Source organism: Narcine bancroftii, chromosome 7 (genome assembly GCF_036971445.1).
Source record: "Narcine bancroftii isolate sNarBan1 chromosome 7, sNarBan1.hap1, whole genome shotgun sequence".
Lineage (NCBI taxonomy): Eukaryota > Metazoa > Chordata > Chondrichthyes > Torpediniformes > Narcinidae > Narcine > Narcine bancroftii.
The window spans coordinates 49,837,637-49,858,303 of record NC_091475.1 but is presented as its reverse complement, the minus strand read 5'-3'; the positions used below and the strand labels follow the sequence as shown (position 1 = coordinate 49,858,303).

Here is a 20,667-nt window from a genome sequence, read left to right as displayed (position 1 = left end):
TGTAGAAAACTATAATTAACTAGACTATAATGCACATTAATTAATTTTGTGACACGATGCAAACACAAATCAGACCATTCTTCCTCAGAAAGAGAAGTGGATAACTTCTGTTCCCATTTATCTCTTATTCTCAATACACCTACCTTCTTCATTTTTGTCTGTAACAACAAATACATTTCAGAAACAAACTCATTCTTTCCCTTATCCATAAGCAATATTTCAAACTTCGATTGTATTGGTAATATCATTTCTCGACCGAAACTATTCATTAAAAAATCACGTACCTGATAATAAGTAAACAGTGTATTTTGTAATATCCAAATTTCTCTCTAAGCCTATCAAAAATAATTAATCCTCCCTCAAAACCATCTTCAATTAATACCAGACCCTTTGAATCCCATTCCTTCAAATAAAGATTATGCATAGAAAAAGGAATCAACTGATTTTGATATAACGGAGTTTTAATTGAACATCCATCCTTCGAATCTATAAATTGGTTCCACTTACTCCATACTTTGAATAAATGAGTTAAAACAGGTAATTTGTGTGTTTGTAAAAGCAATAAATTCCATTTATATATAAAATGGTGTATTGATTTTTCCTGTATCTGATCCATTTCCACATAAGCCCACAATATCAATATCAAACAATCTACTAATAAATTTCAACTGGGCTGCCTGATAACAATTTTGAAAATGTGTTAACTGAAGAACTCCCAAATCATCTGCCACAACTTTCTATTCTTTCCTTCATTACCACAGGGCACAGTTAACAATCAAGAGATAACTACCCTTGAGCTCCTGCTTTTTTAGATTCTTCCTAAATCCCTTGATTCACTCTTCAGGATTTCACCCCTTTTTGTTATCTACAGTAAGTCATTGATTCCCCATGTTTATCTTTGTTTACTGCTAAACACCAGATGTTCCTTGAAAATGTGTTCTAACAGTGTTTATTCCTCCATTGATTTCAAACCAGGGTTACTTTTGGGATTTTCTATTTAAAAAATAATCCATAATTCTTGCTTTCAAGTGAAACATGAAAGTCTACAGATGCTGAGATTGTTGTAAAAAGGCAAGAATGCTGGAGGAACTCAGAAGATATTGCAGTGTCCATAGGAAGTAAAGATATCTAGCCAACATTTCAGGCCTGAACCCTTCATCAAGGTACGAGCAAAAAGTACCCAGGATCCTGAATAAAAAGGCTGGGGGAGGAGGGGAAGCACAGGCCAACAGGCAAAAAGTGATAATTGGACATGGATTGGAGGACAGGAAAGAAAAGGTGAGAATTGCTTAGGAGAGGGGTGTGGTTTTGTGAATGAAGAGCTAAAGGAAACACAGGGAGAGAGGGAGGGGGGAGGGAGAAAAAAGGAGACATGGAAATGGGTAAAAAGAGAGGGTGCCGAAACTGGAGAAGTCGACGTTAAAACCATTTGGTGGGAGGGTGCCCAAACTGAATATGAGGGACTTCCTCCAATAATGTGGGTGGTCTAGGACAGACATGTTGGCATAGGAATGGGGCAAGGAAGTGGAATGGGTTGCCACTGGGAGATCCAGAGTTAAGGTATTCAACAAAACAATCCCCCAGACACCGTCCAGTCTCTCCAAGCAAAGGAAACCACAATGAGAGCACTGAATGCAGTAGATGATCTCCGCAGATTCACAAGTGTATCACAGAACTGGTGGGCCAGTGCTCCACCCCCTGCCCCTCTTCCCCCACCATTTTATTCAGGTGCTTGCCTACATTTTGCTGATACATTGATGAAGGGCTCAAGCTATGAAAAGTACGCTGTTTGACCTGCTGAGTTTCTTTAGCATTGTGTTTTTATTTATCAGAGGTGAAGTATGGTTCATTTGGAAGGACAGTTTGGGGCCCCAAATGGTGGCGAGGGAGAAGGTGTAAACACAAGTGGAGCATTACTTCTTGCTTTCAGTTTCTGCTTTTGACTTTGTCTTCACTCATGCAAATAATTTCCTGTCAATCTCTTGGAAGTTACTAGTTACTGTGATTCATTCAACTTCTCTGTTACTAAGTGTTAAACCTCATAACACTTTAATTACTTTCAAATCCTTCCGTTTATTTCCATTATTCCTTAGAATTCAATCTATTTTCAATTTTAACTTTCCGATTACAGAGTTGAGGCAACAGTTCATTGCTCTTTTGAGTCATGTTGCATAGAAACAGATCCTAGGTCCAGAAAATTCTTAGCAACCATCAAGCACACATTTGCACACATTGTGCATTAACTCCATGCTTTATTCTCCCTACCCACTCCCCCCAACCAGATTCTACCATTCTATTGCACCACTGTACAAATTACCACAATGGCCAGTTAAGTAACCCACCTACAATTGAATTCCACCCATATTCCCAGACATGTAGATGGTTTACTTAACTGGGCATTGGGGTAATTTGCACAAGGTCCTAAAGGAAACCCATTCAATCCTAGGGAGGCTGTGTGAACTCCACATAGACAGCACATAAAGTCAGGAACAAACATGGGACTCTGGCACTACAAGGTAGCATCTCGACCAGTTGCATCACTTAGCCTCTCTGAATGGAACTAAAATGGTTTGGTTTTCAGAGATGCAGTGACCATTCATATTCTTTATTGATCTTCAATGTTTATCTTAGAAGGTTTCTGTATTTTAAAAACTGTGAATGCCATTTTTTTAAGCTCACTCCAAGCTTTCATTTCAGCATTGTTTTGCAGCCCTCGGCATGTGAACACAGTTTATTACCACTGTTTTTTGAGCACAGCCATGCAATGTTTGATTAATAATTTCAGTACTGTGGTTACAGATAATTGATCACACACAATCATAAAATATAATCCTTAATTATCTACATATTATACCTAATATCCTACAATCAGCAAACATGCTGAGAACATGAGTTTGATTTTAAAATAAGTATTCTCAAATAAACATGAGAAACAAAAATATTGGAACCAATTTACATTTCAAACCTTTTTACGACATTTGCTATTTTCTTCATATAAAAAAAATCTACTAATATTTCTTCCATTAAATTTGTAATTCAGAACATTTTTAAACAGATTAGAAAAGCAAATTCAATTTTGAAGAATAACTGTTCGATGTTGCATTTTGAATTATAGACAGCACGGGATTCGAACCCATCGCTGGCGTTGTAAAGGCATTGCGCCAACTGCTAAGCAAACCGTGCAGTCCGACAAATTTATTTTGTTCCACATTTTATCTTAAAGCTGTAGCTCAGCCTGATTTGGAAGTGTTTCACCATGAAACATGTTCCTTGAGCTCCCTTCAGATTTCTTTAAATTTATACAGAAATATAGCATGTTGTTGAAAATCATGTCAGTTACATTCACACAAACATTTTCCAATTACTCTTTTCTTCCAGTGCAGCAAAATTGTAAAAAAATATTTTTAAAATGTTCAGCAGAACATGCTGTCATTATTTTTGTTTACCAAAAGAACATTTGGTGATAGAAAAATCCAGCAGAATACAACACCAATGTATTTTGAGAGGCTTGTCCTTCTGTAGTGCTTTTTAAATGTTTGGACAACCTGCTCTTTTGTGATGAAACATCAAATGACTCCTGGCTAAATCAAATGATAATTATGAAGGAAATGAACTGTTGGGCAGAATGTCAATAGTTCATCCAGTCAGAGATTTTCTTGAGTTGACTGTTTAAATGTCCAATTGTTTCCTCAGAATCAGAATTTATTGTCATGAAATGTGTTGTTTTGTGCAGCAAATATTGCTATAAAATACTTTTTAAAAAAATAATAAATTAGTACAAAAGAAAAGTGAGGTAGGATCTGTGGTTCATTGTCAACTCAGATAGCTGAAGGCAGAGGGGAAGAAGCTACTTTGTAGTGTTGGGTTCTCCTCATTGATTTGGTGACATACCAAATCTCCTCAAAATCCTCACTAAATATTGTCACCTTCATGACTATAATGTCTTGGAGGCCCCAGAGATGTGACATCCAGAAATTCTTAACCCTTTCCAGTGCTGACCCCTTGATGAGGACTGGTTTCTGTTCTGATTTCACCCTCTTGAAATCCATAATCAGTTCCTTAGCTTTGTTAACTTTGAGACACAACTCAACCAACTGATTTATCTCACTCCTGTACACTGCCTCAATGCCATCAGTTATTCTGCTGATGACCACGGTGTCATTGGCAAATTTTTAGGTGGAATTTGAATTGTGCTTAGTCATACAGTCCTGAAAGATTCCATGGATTTTGCTAATCTGCTCCATGTTAAACACATTGGAGGAAGAATTTCATGACCTCGGTGCCACTCATGAAATTGTGAAAATAGGATTAAGGTAATGTAATCTTTCAGTTTACACTTAACATTCTCTTATCTCTCAAATTCACTCCAAGATTTAATAATTTAACCCTACTTTTTTCCCTGTAATTATTCTTTTACACTGATTCTTGGGTTGACATTGCATTTGCCAATTAACCTACAAACCAGAACCTCTGGGATGTATCAGGAACCAATCCCAATGTAATGAAACACATGCGATCTGAGGGAGAACACTAAAGGGTGAGGCAGTAGCATGACCTGCTGCACCACAGCCACCTTGACAAGCTGGACAACATTTTGCCTCCCCTCATTGATTTGACCTTGGATACCAGAGATCAATCATATGGCCATTTGCTTCAGTGTTTGCACACTTTTATTTATTCTGTCCTGTTGGCAATTAGAGTGTGATTTCTTTTCGGTTTCAGAGATAGTCCTGGAGCTATACTGCACCATTTGGAGCACCAACCTGTTTTTTTGAGCTTTGTACTTGGCTGATTTATATTTTCCCACATTAAACATCATTTGCTGTTGACCTGCCACATGACACATTTTATGCAATTTACTCTGACATTTCTGAGATGCATCCTCTGTGTGTTTACTGCAAATCATGGCTCATTGTCATCTACACAATTTGATCATGCTCTCTGATGTTTCCAATTTCAAATTACTCCTGGAAACTAGAAACAATCATGGACCCAATAATTCCCAAGAGTGATCCCTCGGTGAACAAATTGGTGTTTTCACACACCATCTCCAAAAGCTGCACCTCCAATGGAGATGAATTTGGATGATTCGCAGGAATTCATTCAAAGTTCAGTCTTTACAAAACATGGTAAGAAAGTGATTATTCGTTAAGTGACTCAAGGAAAATAATTTAATGCATATTTTGAATAATGAATAATAGTTCAAGGAGATTATGGTCCCCAGATTGTGATTATTTAATTTAATCCTTGGCAGTTCCAGGTTTCAACAACTTGGTGTTCCATTTTTATTCCTGCTGCTTGTGTTTGATCTCTGTGTTTATTCTTTAAGGGTCACCATACAGAGATAAAGTCACAATAGCTATCTTACAGCTTCAGGAGGAAGGAAAACTGCACATGATGAAAGAGAAATGGTGGCGTGGCAACGGCTGCCCAGAAGAGGACAATAAAGAAGCCAGCGCCCTTGGTGTTGAAAACATAGGAGGAATATTTATTGTGCTTGCTGCGGGGCTAGTGCTCTCAGTCTTTGTAGCTATCGGTGAATTTGTGTACAAATCAAGAAGGAACAGTGACGTTGAACAGGTACATTGGTGTTTATGTTATGTTTCAATATGAAGTGTATCATTTCCAATGTTCAGTTAATAAATAGAAGTAATTACTGGCTTTTGCATAATTAGGGATCCATTAGGCTCTGTTCAGAGGCAGATTATTAAAATAAATGAGAAGGATACCAGAAAGGAGTGAAAATAGAAAGTATTTTACAACCCTATTCACCAGGCTAAATACACACTCATTCACTATTGGATTAAATATATGCAAAAGGGTTGAAAATTGAGGTAAATTGATGTACCTCAAATTACTTTACAGTATAAAATACAATAACATTCACATTATGGTTTATATATGCATAGAGAAATTATGATGTACTGTAGCGGCGGCTACACTGCTAACTGAAGGATCGCACAACCAGACGGGTTGAGTTCAGTGAGCAAAAACTGATTTATTGCAGGCTGCCTGGCTGGTCTTATACTCCCAGCCCGGACCTGGCTGAGAACCGCGCTGGAAGACCCCCAACGTCACCGGGGCATCACGTGGGTCCCCAAGCGCGGGCTTCTGAGCCCGGTGCCAAGGTCAGGAGGAAACCACTGACAGCGCCATTTTGGCCAGCTGCCCCGCCGCGTGCATGACAAGTGGGGCCGGTTTGCCTGCATAATGGCATACCGCCACACAGCCCCCCCTCCCCACAAGAACTGGCGCCAATGTCCTTTTTTGCCGGGCGGCCTCGCTTCTTGGGTTGGGCCACAACTACTGGTTTGGTGGGGTCGAGGTGGGCTGGCTTTAACCTGTCCACCGTAAAGAGTTCCCTCTTACCACCGATGTCCAGTGTGAAAGTGGATCCTGAACGCTGGACGACTTTGTACGACCCTTCGTATGGTCTTTGTAGAGGTGGTGTGGACAGGTCCCGCCTGACAAAAATGTACTCTGCGGAGTACAGCTCGCTGGGGACATAAGAGGCCCGTGTGCTGTGTCTGGGCGGTGGTGGGGGCGTGAAGGAGTCCAACTGGGCCTGGAGGCAGTAAAGTAGACCGTGCGGTGACTGCTGGGGATTGTGAGGTGCGTTGACAAACTCACCGGGTAGGGCTAGCGGTGCACCATAGACCAGCTCGGCTGATGTTGCCTGTCGGTCTTCTTTGGGTGTCGAGCAGATGCCCAGGAGCACCCAAGGCAGCTCGTCCACCCAAGTCAGGGCCGGTGAGGCAGGCCATAAGTGCTGACTTAAGGTGGCGGTGCAGTTGCTCGACTAGCCCATTGGCCTGTGGGTGATAGGCCGAGGTGTGATGTAGCTCGATCCCCAGCCTGTTGGCAAGTTGTGTCCAGAGCACAGAGGTGAACTGGGCACCCCAATCACTGGTGAGGTGCTTCGGGACGCTGAACCGGGCAACCCAACTGTTCAAAAGTGCTCGGGAGCAGGAGTCTGTAAAGGCATCTGGCATCAGGATCTCCTCGGGCCAACGAGTGGTGCGGTCTACCACTGAGAAAAGGTAATGGTTACTTTGGGAAATGGAAAAGGGTCCGACGACGTCCACATGTATGTGGCTGAACCGTTCCCGGACGTGTTCAAAATCTTGTATGGGCACTCTGGTGTGCCTGTATACCTTGGAAACCTGGCAATGGATGCAGATTCTGGCCCAGTCTGCAATCTGCTTCTGAAGCCCGTGTCAGACGAAACATTCTGCCACCATATCGACCGTGGTCCTGATGGAAGGGTGGGAAAGGTCATGAATATGGTGGAAGACTTGCCTACTCCACTGCTGGGGAACCACTGGTCACGGGGTGCCCATGGAGACATCACACAGGACGTTGCCCTCACCATGAGGAGTCGGGAGGTCCTGGAACTGCAGGCCCGTGATGGCAGTCTTGAAGGCCCGCATCTCCTCGTTAGACTTCTGGTCTCAGGCGAGTTGGTCGAAGTCGAGGCCGGGTCTCAGCGCTCAAATGGCCGGTTGTGAGAGTGCGTTGGCAACCACGTTGTCTTTCCCCGCCTTGTGCCGAATGTCAGTAGTGAACTCCGACATGAAGGAGAGGTGACGCTGTTGGCAGGCCAACCAGGGATCTCTTGCCATAGAGAGAGCCTGAGTGAGGGGTATGTCGTCGGTAAAATGGTGAAAGGCCTCCCCTCCAAGAAATAGTGGAAATGATGCACTGCCAGGTACATGCCCAACAACTCAAGATCGAAAGCCCTATACTTGCACTCTGGTGGGCAAAGAAGTCGGCTAAAGAATGCCAGTGGTTTCCACTGTCCGTTCACCTGCTGCTCCAGGACGGTGCCGACGGCTGTGGCAGAGGCATCAACAGAGAGCACCATATGCAGCTCAGTGTGTGGGTGGACGAGCAGGGTAGCCTTCACGAGGGCATCTTTCATGGCTTCAAATGCCCTGCTGGCCTCTGGAGTCCAGGCGAGTGTCTTGTCTTTGGCTGCGATGATGGCAAAGAGCAGCTGCATAATACGTGCAGTGCCTGGAATGAAGCGGTTATAGAAATTGACCATACCTGCGAACTCCTGTAGCCCCTTGAGGTTGTCCGGGTGTGGGAACTCCCTGATTGCAGTGACCTTCGTAGCGACAGGTGTGGCTCCTTCAGCCATGATGGTATGGCCCAGGAACTGCATTGACTCTTTCCTGAACTGGCACTTGCCCGGATTGATCGTTGGCCAGAAGTTGGCCAGTTGGGAGAAGACAGTTGGGTGAGACTTTTGTTGTGCCCGGTCTCTACTGGCGACAAAGATGTCATCCAGGTAAATGAATACGAAATTCAAATCCCTGCCCACTGTGTGCATAAGGCACTAGAAGGTCTGGGCAGCGTGCTTGAGCCTGAATGGCATGGGGAAGAACTCGAACAAGCTGAAAGGAGTGATGATGGCCATTTTGGGTATGTCCTTGGGGTGCACCGGGATTTGGTGATACCCGTGCACCAAGTCGACCTTGGAGAATACCCTTGCACCATGCAGGTTGGCTGTAAAGTCCTGGAGTCCTGGATGTGAAGGATCGGGTAATAGTCAGGTACCATCGCATCATTAAGCCGTCGATAATCTCCGCAGGTGCGCCAGCCGCCGGAGTCTTTTGGGACCAGGTGGAGTGGTGAGGCCCAAGGACTGTCGGAGCGTCAAATGATCCACAGCTACTGCAGATGCGACAACTCTTCCTTCACTTTCTGGAGCTTGTCCGGCGGGTAATGAAACACCTCATGGCATGGTGAGGCAGCGGAGAAATGCGGCTTGAGGAGGGACAGGAACTCATCCAGGATATGCTGAAACTCGTCCTTGGGCGTGCTGACCGTGGCCATCTGTAGCTGCTCTGTGCGGGAGGCATTGAGGCGAACGGATTGGAAGGTACGGTCATCTACCAGTCACCTATCTCGAATGTCAACCAGGAGTCCGTGGGAGAGGAGGAAATCGACACCCAGGATGGCGGTTGGAAAGGTCAAAATGGTGACCCTCCACGAGAACTTCCGCTAGCCTATATGAAAGTGGATGGTCTTGTCTCCATATGTCCAGATCTCTGTCGAATTGGCTGCACAGAGGGGAGGTCCGGGAGGCCGGTTCTGGGACTTGATGACTGTGGCTGGGATGACGCTGATCTGGGCCCCGGTGTCAATGAGGAAGCGTCGGCCGCTAACTGAACCCGCAGGTAGAGGAGGCTGTGTACTTGGCCAGCCGCCACAGCCATTAACAGCAGCCAGCCTGCTCGTTTCCCTGGAATGAGCAGAGCTGACAACACTTCTGACCCTTGGCTCCCCAGCGCTGCGGGTAGAAGCAGAGGCCTGAAATGGATGAGTTGCTTCTGGCTATGCTCTTTGAGGCCCCTGCAGGGGCCGGGTGTTCCACCGCAGTGCTAGAGGAAGGCTTGACGTGATCATGCCCGTGACTCGTAACCTGCTGAGCCCTCTGGGAATCGTTCAAGCCATAGCTCCTGAGCCTTTTGAGTGACCTTCCTAGGGTCAATAAAGCTCTCCTGGGACAGTAACGGCTGGATGTCTTCAGGCAGATGGTCGAGGAAGATGCGCTCGAAGAGTGGGCAGTTGGTGTGATCGCCCATGAGCACAAGCATCTCGTCCATCAACTTGATTGGAGTTCTGTCTCCCAGGGCGTCAAGGCGCAGCATCCGAGTGGCACACTGGTGCCTGGAGAGGCCGAGGGAGCCATTGAGCACCCGTTTAATGTTCCCGTACTTATCTTCCGTGGGTGGGTGCTGAACAAGGTGCAGCACTCGTTTGGCAGTGGCCTGGTCCAGGGTGGCGACCACATGGTAAAACTTGGTTGAATCCGATGAAATCTGGTGGAGGTGAAACTGAGCCTCTGTGTGGCTGAACCAGGTCTCCCGCTCCTGAACCCAGAAGTCAGGAAGCTTGATAGCTATAGCGTTGATCGAAGGGTCGTTCATGTTAGGTTCAAAGATGTTTGAACCAGTCGGGGTCACCAATTGTAACAGCAGTTACACTGCTAACTGAAGGATCGAACAACCAAACGGGTTGAGTTCAGTGAGCAAAAACTGATTTATTGCAGGCTGCCTGGCTGGTCTTATCCCCCCGCCCGGACATGGCTGAGAACCTCACTGGGGGGGCCCCGACGTCACCTGGGCATCACGTGGGTCCCTAAGCGCAGGCTTCTGAGCCCAGTGACGAGGTCGGGAGGAAACCCACGACAGCGCCATTTTGGCTGGCTGCCCCGCCGCGTGCATGACAAGTGGAGCTGATTCGCCTGCCTAATGGCGTACCGCCACAGTTTAATAATATCCTAACAATTTTTATGCATGTAAGAGTCACATTTTACAAAAAACACTGATGTTTTGGAACTCTAAATGTCTGACCTAAAATTCTTTCTCTTTAATAAAGAAAAAAGTCATTTCAATAATCTCACTTGTTCATAAACAACAGGAAATAATGTTCCTTTGACAATTATAAATTGTTAAGTGAGTTACAGCTCTCTTAATATTAACCTGCACCTGTTTATTTTGTTACAACTGTTCTCGGGTTACGGTTAGGGCAAGTGAGAACAGGAGGCCAGCAGTTGTTAGTGTGAATGATAAAGCTTCTGCTTTGATTTTGTTAACTTTACAAATAATATTTTTCTTTGAAATATTCTCTTGAAAGACCAGATTACCTTCTACCCACATCTCCTCATCTGTCCGTGTGATATATTCATGGACTTTAAAATAGGTTGAAAAGAATTCAAAATAATCACTTGACGGATGGATGATCTTTGTACGACAAACATCTATGTTGTAATGTCTTGCACAATCGTCTTGGTTTGTCTGTGTCTGTCTTCCCCTTTGTCTGTCTCTTTCTCTGACTCTCTGATTTTTAAATATGTTTGGCAGTACAGTATGGATAAATATTCCAGTTTCTTTGTGATCCAGATATGTGCACTAAAAGGTTTATGATATGTATTGAGTTGTAACATTGTAACAGGTTTCCATGTATTCAATCGATTTTTTGTTCTTTCAAATAAGTAGAAGGTGTTGGCAGTTTTATGATCATAATTAATGACCAAGAAAAAGATTAAAGGGGGTGCTATATATTATGTGTTTCACAAACTGTTTCAGCAAAATATGCATTTCAACCCATGGCAACTGATGTGCAACAAACTTAATATTAAATTGTAAAACCTATCACCCCCAAGGGCTAACAAAGCTTTGTGTTTCCCTGATTTGATATCTGTGCTGCTAACTCTCAGGTCATTAGTGAATTTTCAAATGATATCTCTAGCTTCTAGCACCTTTGAGTGTTAAAAAAGATGCATAGTTCCAGCCAAGAATGAATACCATAAATAAGGGTAATCTAGTGGATCCTATTTCTGCACTAATCGATTAAAAGAAAGCAAATGTATTCATGGAATTTTAACTTACAGCCAACATCCCAATCACATTAATCATGATCCAACAGTACCACCCGCTGCATTAGCAACTAGGAGGGAGTTCACAGAATAGTGAGAGTTTCTCAGTCTTACTCGTTATGATGTGGATCTCACGCAGTCTCTTAGCGTCAGGTCACACTTTGTTATGTTAAACACGACCGGAAGCAGTACAGATGAACTCTGGTGAAAGACCTGCTGTAAATGTCTGTATTGTTGAGCATAACTAGTCCAAAGTCTTTTAGAGACAAGGAGGGAGGAAGTTTTCACTGGTCGTTGGGGTTAAACACTGGCCTCCCAATATTCAGCGACAATTGCGCACCATCCTGATGTCAGTGTGGATCAACAACATCACTGGATGGGCCTCGTAAGTATTGTGATGGCAATTAAAAACCAAGCGCTGGGTTTTCTGCTGTACGGCTCATCTGCTGAATCCCTAAAGCATTTCCACTCTCTTCAAAGCACAAAACTGGAGTGTAATAGAATGATCTCCAATAACATGAATGTGTTCAACTTAACACCACCCAAGAAATTTTAACATAATCTAGGAAAAAGGAGCTCATTTGATTGTCCTGTCTACCACCCCATACTTTCACTTCCTCTACCAACATGCCTGAATTACAAAGAGCGAAAGCTGCAACTTCCCAAAGCATCTTCCACATCAAGACACAAATGCATGGTCCCTACACTTTCAGGGTTGCAGATGCATGGGAACAATGAAACACAATTTCCTCCCTGAATTGGCTCTATGTGGCATTTGTTCATTGCCATTGGGTCAAAACCCTGGACTGGATTGCCTGCAATACAATAACTGCAGCTGTTCAAGACTGCTCACCACACCTTTTGAAGGACAGTTTGGGAAGAGTTTTAAGTGCTGACCCTAGTCCCATAAATGAAAATGTGTTGGTGACCTCTTCAACAGAAGTGATAATCTCAGTGAACTGGTGTTGACCATTTCCAAAATTGTAAATGCTCACCTACAACTAATTTGAGCGTATTTTGGGTTATAGCTATCTCGTTCTCTCACAACATAATGCCTGGACTGCAGATCCCCAGTTGCCCAAGTGTTAATCATCAATTACCAGTTAGCCCCAAAGAGTTAAAATACCATTTCCATATTCTCTTAGCTTCATTTAAATTTTGAAATATCTTAAATAAACTGGGACATATATTTCATTGGCTCTATATTTCAGATTGACTTTAAATAATGCACACTAATTACATTATTTACAGCATATTTCTACTGGGTTCCCACATAATTTATCTCCACCAATCAAATGTGTTTATTTTGCTTCAACCTTAAGTTACAGCCATTTGTTAAGTATTTTTCTTTTTAATTTTCAAAATGTGATTATTTTGCAATTTCTTGTGATTAAAGCTATTTCTGCATTTTTTTTTTCTTATTGCATGCAAGGCCTTTTGTTTCTTTTATGGATCACAACCTCATCCACCCTATTCCACCTCTGGAACCACCCTTTCCACTGAGATAGAGTGTGGCAAACTAATCCGGGAGGAGAGAGGAATGCATCAACAGTCCTCCATCCACACCGTGTAGATAAAGCAGCAGAAGGTTTGTGCTTAAGGTACTTCTCACAGTCAGTAAGAAATCAGTCTTTCATGCGTTTTTTTTTAATGGTTTACATTGCAGCTTCACTTGGTGGAGCAGAGTTAATATTGATAAAAGAGCTGCTTTACTATCCAAATCAAATTTTCTCAGGTAGCTTTCTCCAGCTGCTATCTCCTTATGGTTGCCTTTGTCACTTCACTGATTTTATTTCCAGCATGTGGCTCATTTATTTCCCGATAGTAGTAAAATTAACAATAAATAACTGAATGGCAGCAGTGGATTCAGGGCTAATATGTGCAGCTTCATATCCTTCCAATTAAAAACACTAAGGGAACTCAAAGTATATGAGCCTGTTTTTCCAAAACGAGATGTGTTGGCAAACTGTCGAATACTTGTCACACTGCAGCATATTACTCAGGCGATACTTTTACTGGGTGAAAATAAATATTTTGAAGGTTTGTTCTGGCAACATTTGAACCACATTCAAAAGATATATCCTTCACAGATGGTCTTTCACCAATATTAATACAGTTGGATCGAAATGAGCAAAAGTTATTTGAAGTGAGATAATTCTATTTTATTTAATTTTCTGTCTTTGTAATTATGTGTATTTTAATATAATCACTGGTACAGGTGCTTATCCTTTTATCTGAGATCCTTGGGACCATATACTTCTCAGTATTTGGATTATTACAGATTATGGAATTAAAATGCCGGCAGAACTGATTCGCGCAAAACAAACCCTTTTTATTGGAGTGACGTCGCATTGAAGCTGGCTCAAGGAGCAATGGGCATCTTTGTTACCCATAATCCCCCACACAGAGTGTTCCAGCTGCGTTAAAGCAAAAAGAGGCTCACCCCGCCAGTCTGCTACACCCTTGTCTGCCTCCTTCTGGCCCAGCTCGGCTGCCCGGGGGCATGGGCTCCCCATCACCTGCTACTCCCTCGAGCCCAGCTTTTGCTGCTGCTCGGACTCGGCCACTCCCTGGCATCCCCTCAGCTTCTTTCCCTCCAGCACCACCTTCTCAGCCCCAGCTTGCTTCTCTCCTTCTTTCTTCCAGGCCATGGAGCTCAGCACCTAGATCCCTTCACCTTCTGGCCCCAGGAGCTCAGCAGGCTCCAACTCTCCTTTCGACAGCGCTGGACGGGGGGGGGGGGGGGGGTTTGCTCTCTCCCTGCTCATCTGCCTGAGTCACATTGCTGTTCACTCCCCACTCGCTGTCCAAGTCACGTGTTCTCCTTGCTCTCTCTAGAACTCCTGAAAATGGTACTTGCAGTAAAAAAATGTTCAGTTTTCAGAGGTTTTCGGAATCTTGGATGAAGGGATAAAGGCCTGTATTTAGCATGGTTAAACTATTAATCATAGTCCATTTAGCCTATGCCCAATTGGTCTATCATGCTTGTGTTGCCCATATTCTTCTTCTTGAGCGGTCCAATTCCCTGCATCCTTTACATTTATATTAAAAATGTTCTGAGCAACAAAAAAAATCATCCATGTTATGACAAAGTTAAACCAATTGTTTTGTGTACACGTCATGCACTTTTGAACACACGTCCTGTGTGTATGGCATAGACAGTCTCTTGAAGATTTGCAGGAGGTGAGAGCAGACCCCACACAATGTTTAGATGTCACTCGTCTTCTGAAACCTTTGAATGACACAGGCCACTCATCAAAAGCTATCTTTAACTGGAAAAATGAGACCTCTGGTGTATTAGTTACAATAAGAGAACCCCTACTTGGCCTGCAGTCAGGGTGCTCAGGATGCAATCTTCTGGCAGGTAAGTTCTGTTTAAGAATTTGTTGAGACTTCATCCCAACCTCACTGGCAATGGCATTTGGGCCCACAGGCGGACCTCCAACTCCACATTTCCCTCCTGTCTCAATCTGGTTTTACTTGATTCTCCTATCTTTGATACCACAGCAAAATGACACTACACCTACTCCCCCAATTCTGCCCTGTCTCACTTCTAGTATCAAACCTATCTGCCTTGCTCTCTTTCATACTTCATGGCCTATGCATTTCTTTTGTTATTTCTGCAATGATGGAGCGAGTCGAGGCAGAGTTTTCATACAACTTTACATGAAAGTTCTTTCTATCGTCTACAACTTGGATCCTCTGCACTACTTTAATCTGCCACTTTAGGCACAGAAAAGCTGAGCCATAATGTTCCAACAATCCTCTGTATAGAAATGTCTCTACTAATTATTCTTCAAGTGATATTCTTAAGGCACATTATTGAAATGCTTGCTCTAAAAACATTCTTTCCTTATTTGCCCTTCTTGAATCTTCTGCAAATAAATCATTTGGGCAAAGTCTAAATTTGGTAGCCTCAACCTCTCTGCTCATGTGGAAAATCTCCAATTGTGTAAGCTAGTTTTACACCTACTTCCTCAATATCCCATTGACTCTCCTTTGCATCTTTTCCAAACTGATATTCTTTTTATGGTACCCTTTGGAACTGTATTCAATAATCCGAATGGGGTTTTGCAGAAAATCACCAACTTTCTTTGCTTTTGTATTCAACAGCTTAAAAATCCCATAAACCCATATGTCCTTTTCTCCTTGTATCCGATTCTCTATATCTTATCGCAAAACACCAAATTTCATTCATCTGTTTCTGAAGCTATTTATATGAATTGAATCATTTAAGTTAAAATGTTACGATCATTCTTCCCCTTTGAAAACAGAATTAACCAATTTGTTTATACCTGGGCCTGCATTTAAATTTTCTAAAATAAGTACTTTTTCCAAAAGTATCAGTTCACAACCAATTGGTACTGCTATTGCCTTATTATCTACTGTAACTACAAATTTATATCAAATTATTTCCAATCAAAATATCTGAAAGGTTGTAAAAGAAATCAAAATCTTCAAGAAAAGATTGCTTCCTGAATGACTTTGATCCATCAAATGCAAAGGATATTGCCATTTATCCTCCCTGTGTCACTTCAGCAGAACAAAATAATCCACTGCCCTTTGCTGCAGTAATCCATCCACCAGCCATTAAATGTTAATTGGAATATGATGCTTATAAATGTCACAATTGCAAAGGACAGGTAATGTACTAGTAACCACTAGCACCTCAACAATAGTGGACAGCACCTCAGCACCAGCAAGTTTCTGTGATTTGATGGGGGTGTGTGATGGTGTACTCCCAAAACTGGATTTCCAGGGAACCACAATGTCAATTCAATAAAGATTGGATTTCCAGTCACATACACGTTATCCATTGGGCCAACAGAAAGGCCCAATGGATAAAACTCATTCTGTAAATTACATTAAGCAGGTGTTTAAATACAAGGGGGAAAATTCCAGTTCACAGTTGTAAGTTTAATAATAGCAAACATGGCAAAAAGCATAAAAGTATTGAAAATTTTTAATTATTGCATTTATATAAGTGCCTTTCATGACCTCAAATCATCTCAAGGCATTTTTACAGTCAATTAAATACTCTAAGTATAATAATGTCAACTAAGAGAGGATAGGCAAGAGAGATTTTGACATTATCATCAATCCTAATGCAGAAATTATTTCCACAGTCACTAATTCTATTCATATGGGATAAAAATAGAACATTCCTAAATCAGACTAACTGCAAAGATCACTCAAGAATCAATTATTTTTCTTAATATGTTCAAGAAGGATGCTACTATTTCTGCATCATCAGTTAGAATGTAGCTTATAACCATGTTGAAAATAATTTTGGATAATCAACCAGCTGACTTGGTCAGTAAACAAGAATAGTTTGTGCTTCATGGATATGATGGAGCTTTCTAATTAACCTGAGCAAACTCCAAACAAAGGGAGCTGCTCAGTACAACCAAAGGAACCACATGTAGTCAACAGAATGAGCTTTGAAAACATACAAAAAAGTCCACGCTGTTGGAGTAACTCATCGGGTCGAGCAGTATCTGTGGGTGGAAAACAATTTTAAACATTTCATACAGAGACCCTGCATCAGGACAGAGAGTGGAGAGGAATGCTAGCCAGTATGAAGAGGAGAAGGGAAATGGATAAGACAGAGCCAGTAGATGATAGGTAGACCAAGAAGAGGTGAAAGACGACAGATGGAGCCAGAAGTTGTATGGAGTTCTGAGTCAAATGCAGGTGAGTGATAGGCGGAAGCAGACAAAGAGTTAACAAAAATAAAGAGCAGAAGAGGTTAGGTGAAGGTGGAGTCAGCTGCTGGATAGCAATAAGAAGGAACATGTTGGCTATCAGTGGAAAAGGTGAGAATGGAAACCATTAGGGGAGAAGAGAAAAGCAAATGAAACTGGATGGGTAAATGGGGGGGAGAGGGGGGAGGAATATGTTGGGTGGTAGGTGGATGGAATCTGGAATTACAGAGGGTTGAAAATTGGTGATGTGAACTGAGGAGGTGGTCTGGAAGAGGATAAAAAGGGAAGACCTGGTAATGGATTGAATGGGGAGAGGAGAACACAGAAGATGACAGTCATCTGAAAGTTAAACTCTCTCAGGATACACCACCAATTCCTTTCCTCCACAAATGCTGCTTAACCCACCAACTTCCTCCAGCAGTTTGGCTTTTACTCCATATTCCAGCATCTGCGTTCTCTTGTACCTCAAGCCTTTGACTGTTAGCTCATACTCTTCTTCTTTGGCTTGGCTTCACGGACGAAGATTTATGGAGGGGGTAAATGTCCACGTCAGCTGCAGGCTCATTTGTGGCTGACAAGTCCGATGCGGGACAGGCAGACACGGTTGCAGGGGAAAATTGGTTGGTTGGGGTTGGGTGTTGGGTTTTTCCTCCTTTGACTTTTGTCAGTGAGATGGGCTCTGCGGTCTTCTTCAAAGGAGGTTGCTGCCCGCCAAACTGTGAGGCGCCAAGATGCACAGTTTGAGGCGATATCAGCCCACTGGCGGTGGTCATACTACTTCACAAATATCTACCTGACCCATCTTTTTGGACATTCAAGCAGCAATAGTAAGTAAATTAAGATAACTCCTGACACCATGCAGCTGAAGCTCTCGTCTGCTGGACAATAGATAGAAATGTAATATAATATGAATATTGTTGATCCACTCATCTCTAATTATCCTTTGCCGGAAACCTTGAACAACCCATTATTAGTTAGTTTTTTCTTGGTGTAAAATTCCTTCTTCTGAGGGAACTGTGAGAATGAGACAACATGCTGATCTGTGAACCTCAGCCGCTCAAACTCATCCTGATGAAAATTTAATTTGATTGGGTAAGACTTGAAGACCAAGCGTAAAATAACTCTTTGCCATCTGCAATTTGCACGAACCCTCTCTCTTCCCCATTCATACTTAAACTCAGAAAAGGATTTGACTTCCAAACATAAAAATGGGAATGACTAATCCCTCACTCTTGTGTTTTAAACATAGAACATACAAATCTACTGCACAGGCCCTTTGGCCCATAGTGTTGTGCCGACAGAATAACTTACTCTACCAACTGTTTAGAATTGCCCTAATGTATAACCCTCCATTTTGCTTTGTTCCATGTACCTATCTAATAGTCTCTTAAAAGATTCTATTGTACCAGTCTCTGCTATTGTTGCTGGCAGCGTATACCACTCTCTGTTAAAGAACTCACCTCCTACATCTTCTCTATACTACTTTCTCCAAAGCACCTTAAAATTCTTCCCCCTAGTGTTAGCCATTTCAGCCCTGGGAAAAAGCTTCTGGCCATTCACCGGATACGTGATCAATGCCTCTCATCATCTTCTACACCTCTACCAGCTCATTTCTTGAGGATATTTTCTGTTTTGCAGGTGCCTGGCACTTTCAATTGTTTTTTCTTGTCATCAGTTCTTTGAAATATTTTTCTTGTGCTGCTGGTTTAGAATTAATTGATTGAATGGATTTGTAAAACAACAATGTAAATTGTCTGAAAATATTCAAACTTCCACAAGTTCTTAATTCCAAAACGATAATTTGTACCTTTGGTGATTTTAACATATTTCAAAATGCATTACGATCAACAACTACTCTGTGCAGGCATTATTGTAAATATAAAAACATGGAAGTATACTTATGTACTGCAGTGTCCTATGTATAACAGTGAAATAATGACAAGATAATGTCATAATGTTTTTAAGGGTTGGAATTTTTCTCCTCCTTGCAGTATTGCCATGGATACTTTGCATATAAAGCAGAGGTAGGTTGGGCATCTTATCTGAAAAGTAATAATACCTCTCTATCTGTGCAGCACTCTTTTTATACAGCATTAAAGTTCTAGAATTGATTTTGTGTAAAGTCTCTGGAGTGAGTATTGAACCCTAACTCTGATTCAGAGGGAAGAGCCTAATAGCAGACACCTACTAAAATTGTCCCTCAGCAGTAAATACAGTAGGTATATTTGTGTATTCCTCATATGGATATCCTTTGTTCATTTGTGTGTTTGAAGTAATAGTTGATTAGCTACTGTGCAGACAAGCCAAATACTACCAAAGAGTAACGAGAATGAGAATAGACCTACGATGATTGCATAACTCTGAAAGTAAAGTGTTATAATAAAACCCCTCCAACTATTCTGGTCTGGGATCATTGGGAGAATATGATTATTACAAATTAGTTAATGCATGGTGCAGGCAAAGATTTACTGGAGACTCAGATTAGACAAGATCCATGGGTTAGACAGCATCCATGGATTGAAATGGTCAGTCAATGTTTTGGGTCAAGACGATAGGGAAGGGGGTGATATTATATAATATAAAGAGGAAACAAAGTTGGGAGAGAGGTCCAGAGGTGAAAGGACAGAATGTGTGAAAGATGAAGAGACAGGTAAAGGGAGAGACTACTAGGAAGGGGGAGGGGAATGAAGAAAGGTTAGAAAGAGGGGATGAAAAATGCAGTAAATATGTACAGGAGTAGGTAAAGAGATGGAAACAGTGGAACAAGATGGGATTGGGGGTTTCCCAAAAATTAGAAAAATCAATGTTCGTGCCATAGGCTGTCCAGAGGTTTACATTTGGCCTCTCCCTGATAATGAATGAGGCAAAGAACAGACAGACATGTTAATGTTGGAATGGATGCAGGTTCAAATGGTTGGCAGGTTCAAATGGTTGGCTGTCAGAAAGTCAAGTCTAGAACCACAAGCATCATAGTTGCTTAGCGAAGCAGTCGTCCAATCTGTGTTTGCCTCACAATTGTAGAGGGGTCCACACCTGGTACATCCAAATGAAGCAGATAAGGTTAGACAATGTGCATGTAATGCTCTGCACCGACTGGAAGGACTGTTTCTGGCCTTGGATGGCAGTGAAGGGAGTGAAGTGGTGACAGGTTTTGCGCTTTCTGTGATTACAGTGAGAAGCACAAAAGGGGATGGAAGGTTGGTGAAGAAGGAAGAATGGACTAGGGAGTGTCAAAGCAATTTATCCCTGCAAAAAGCAGATAGGGATGGAGAAGGAAACGTGGTTGCAGTGGAACTGTGCTGAACTCGGTAGAAGTATCAAAGGATATTGTGTCAGATCCAGAAGCTGATGAGATAGAAAGTAAGAACTTGAGGGACGACTCTGTCCTTGTCCCATCTGGTGGAGAGGTGAGGAATGGGAAAAAGTACACAGACATAAGTCTCTCTGAGTCTCTTTCATCCGCTCTCTTCTCCCTGCCTATCCTTGCACTCCCTTAGGGACTTCCTACTGTTGTGATAAAAAGTGAAAAATGGTTCTCCATCTTCTCCTTCACCTCTATTCCTGGCCACAAAC

The 20,667-nt window shown here is 42.4% G+C and overlaps 1 protein-coding gene and 1 long non-coding RNA gene across 6 annotated transcripts in view; one reads left to right on the top strand and one right to left on the bottom strand.

The window, feature by feature from the left end:
- The window catches only part of LOC138738903 (uncharacterized), a 216,517-nt gene that overhangs the window by 41,284 nt on the left and 154,566 nt on the right, over positions 1–20,667 (bottom strand). The gene's annotated exons all lie outside the window — the stretch shown is intronic.
- LOC138738900 (glutamate receptor ionotropic, kainate 1) overlaps positions 1–20,667 on the top strand; it is a 477,930-nt gene that overhangs the window by 448,819 nt on the left and 8,444 nt on the right. For 2 of the 5 annotated variants that reach the window (XM_069890069.1, XM_069890066.1), the window contains exons 15-16: positions 5,330–5,580; positions 12,822–12,977. In XM_069890069.1, the coding sequence (XP_069746170.1) occupies positions 5,330–5,580; positions 12,822–12,962 (392 nt within the window). In that variant the 3' untranslated portion in view covers positions 12,963–12,977. Of the gene's footprint in view, positions 1–5,329; positions 5,581–12,821; positions 12,991–19,085; positions 19,119–20,667 lie in introns of all 5 variants that reach the window. The other 3 variants (XM_069890068.1, XM_069890067.1, XM_069890070.1) reach the window with 3 other exon arrangements.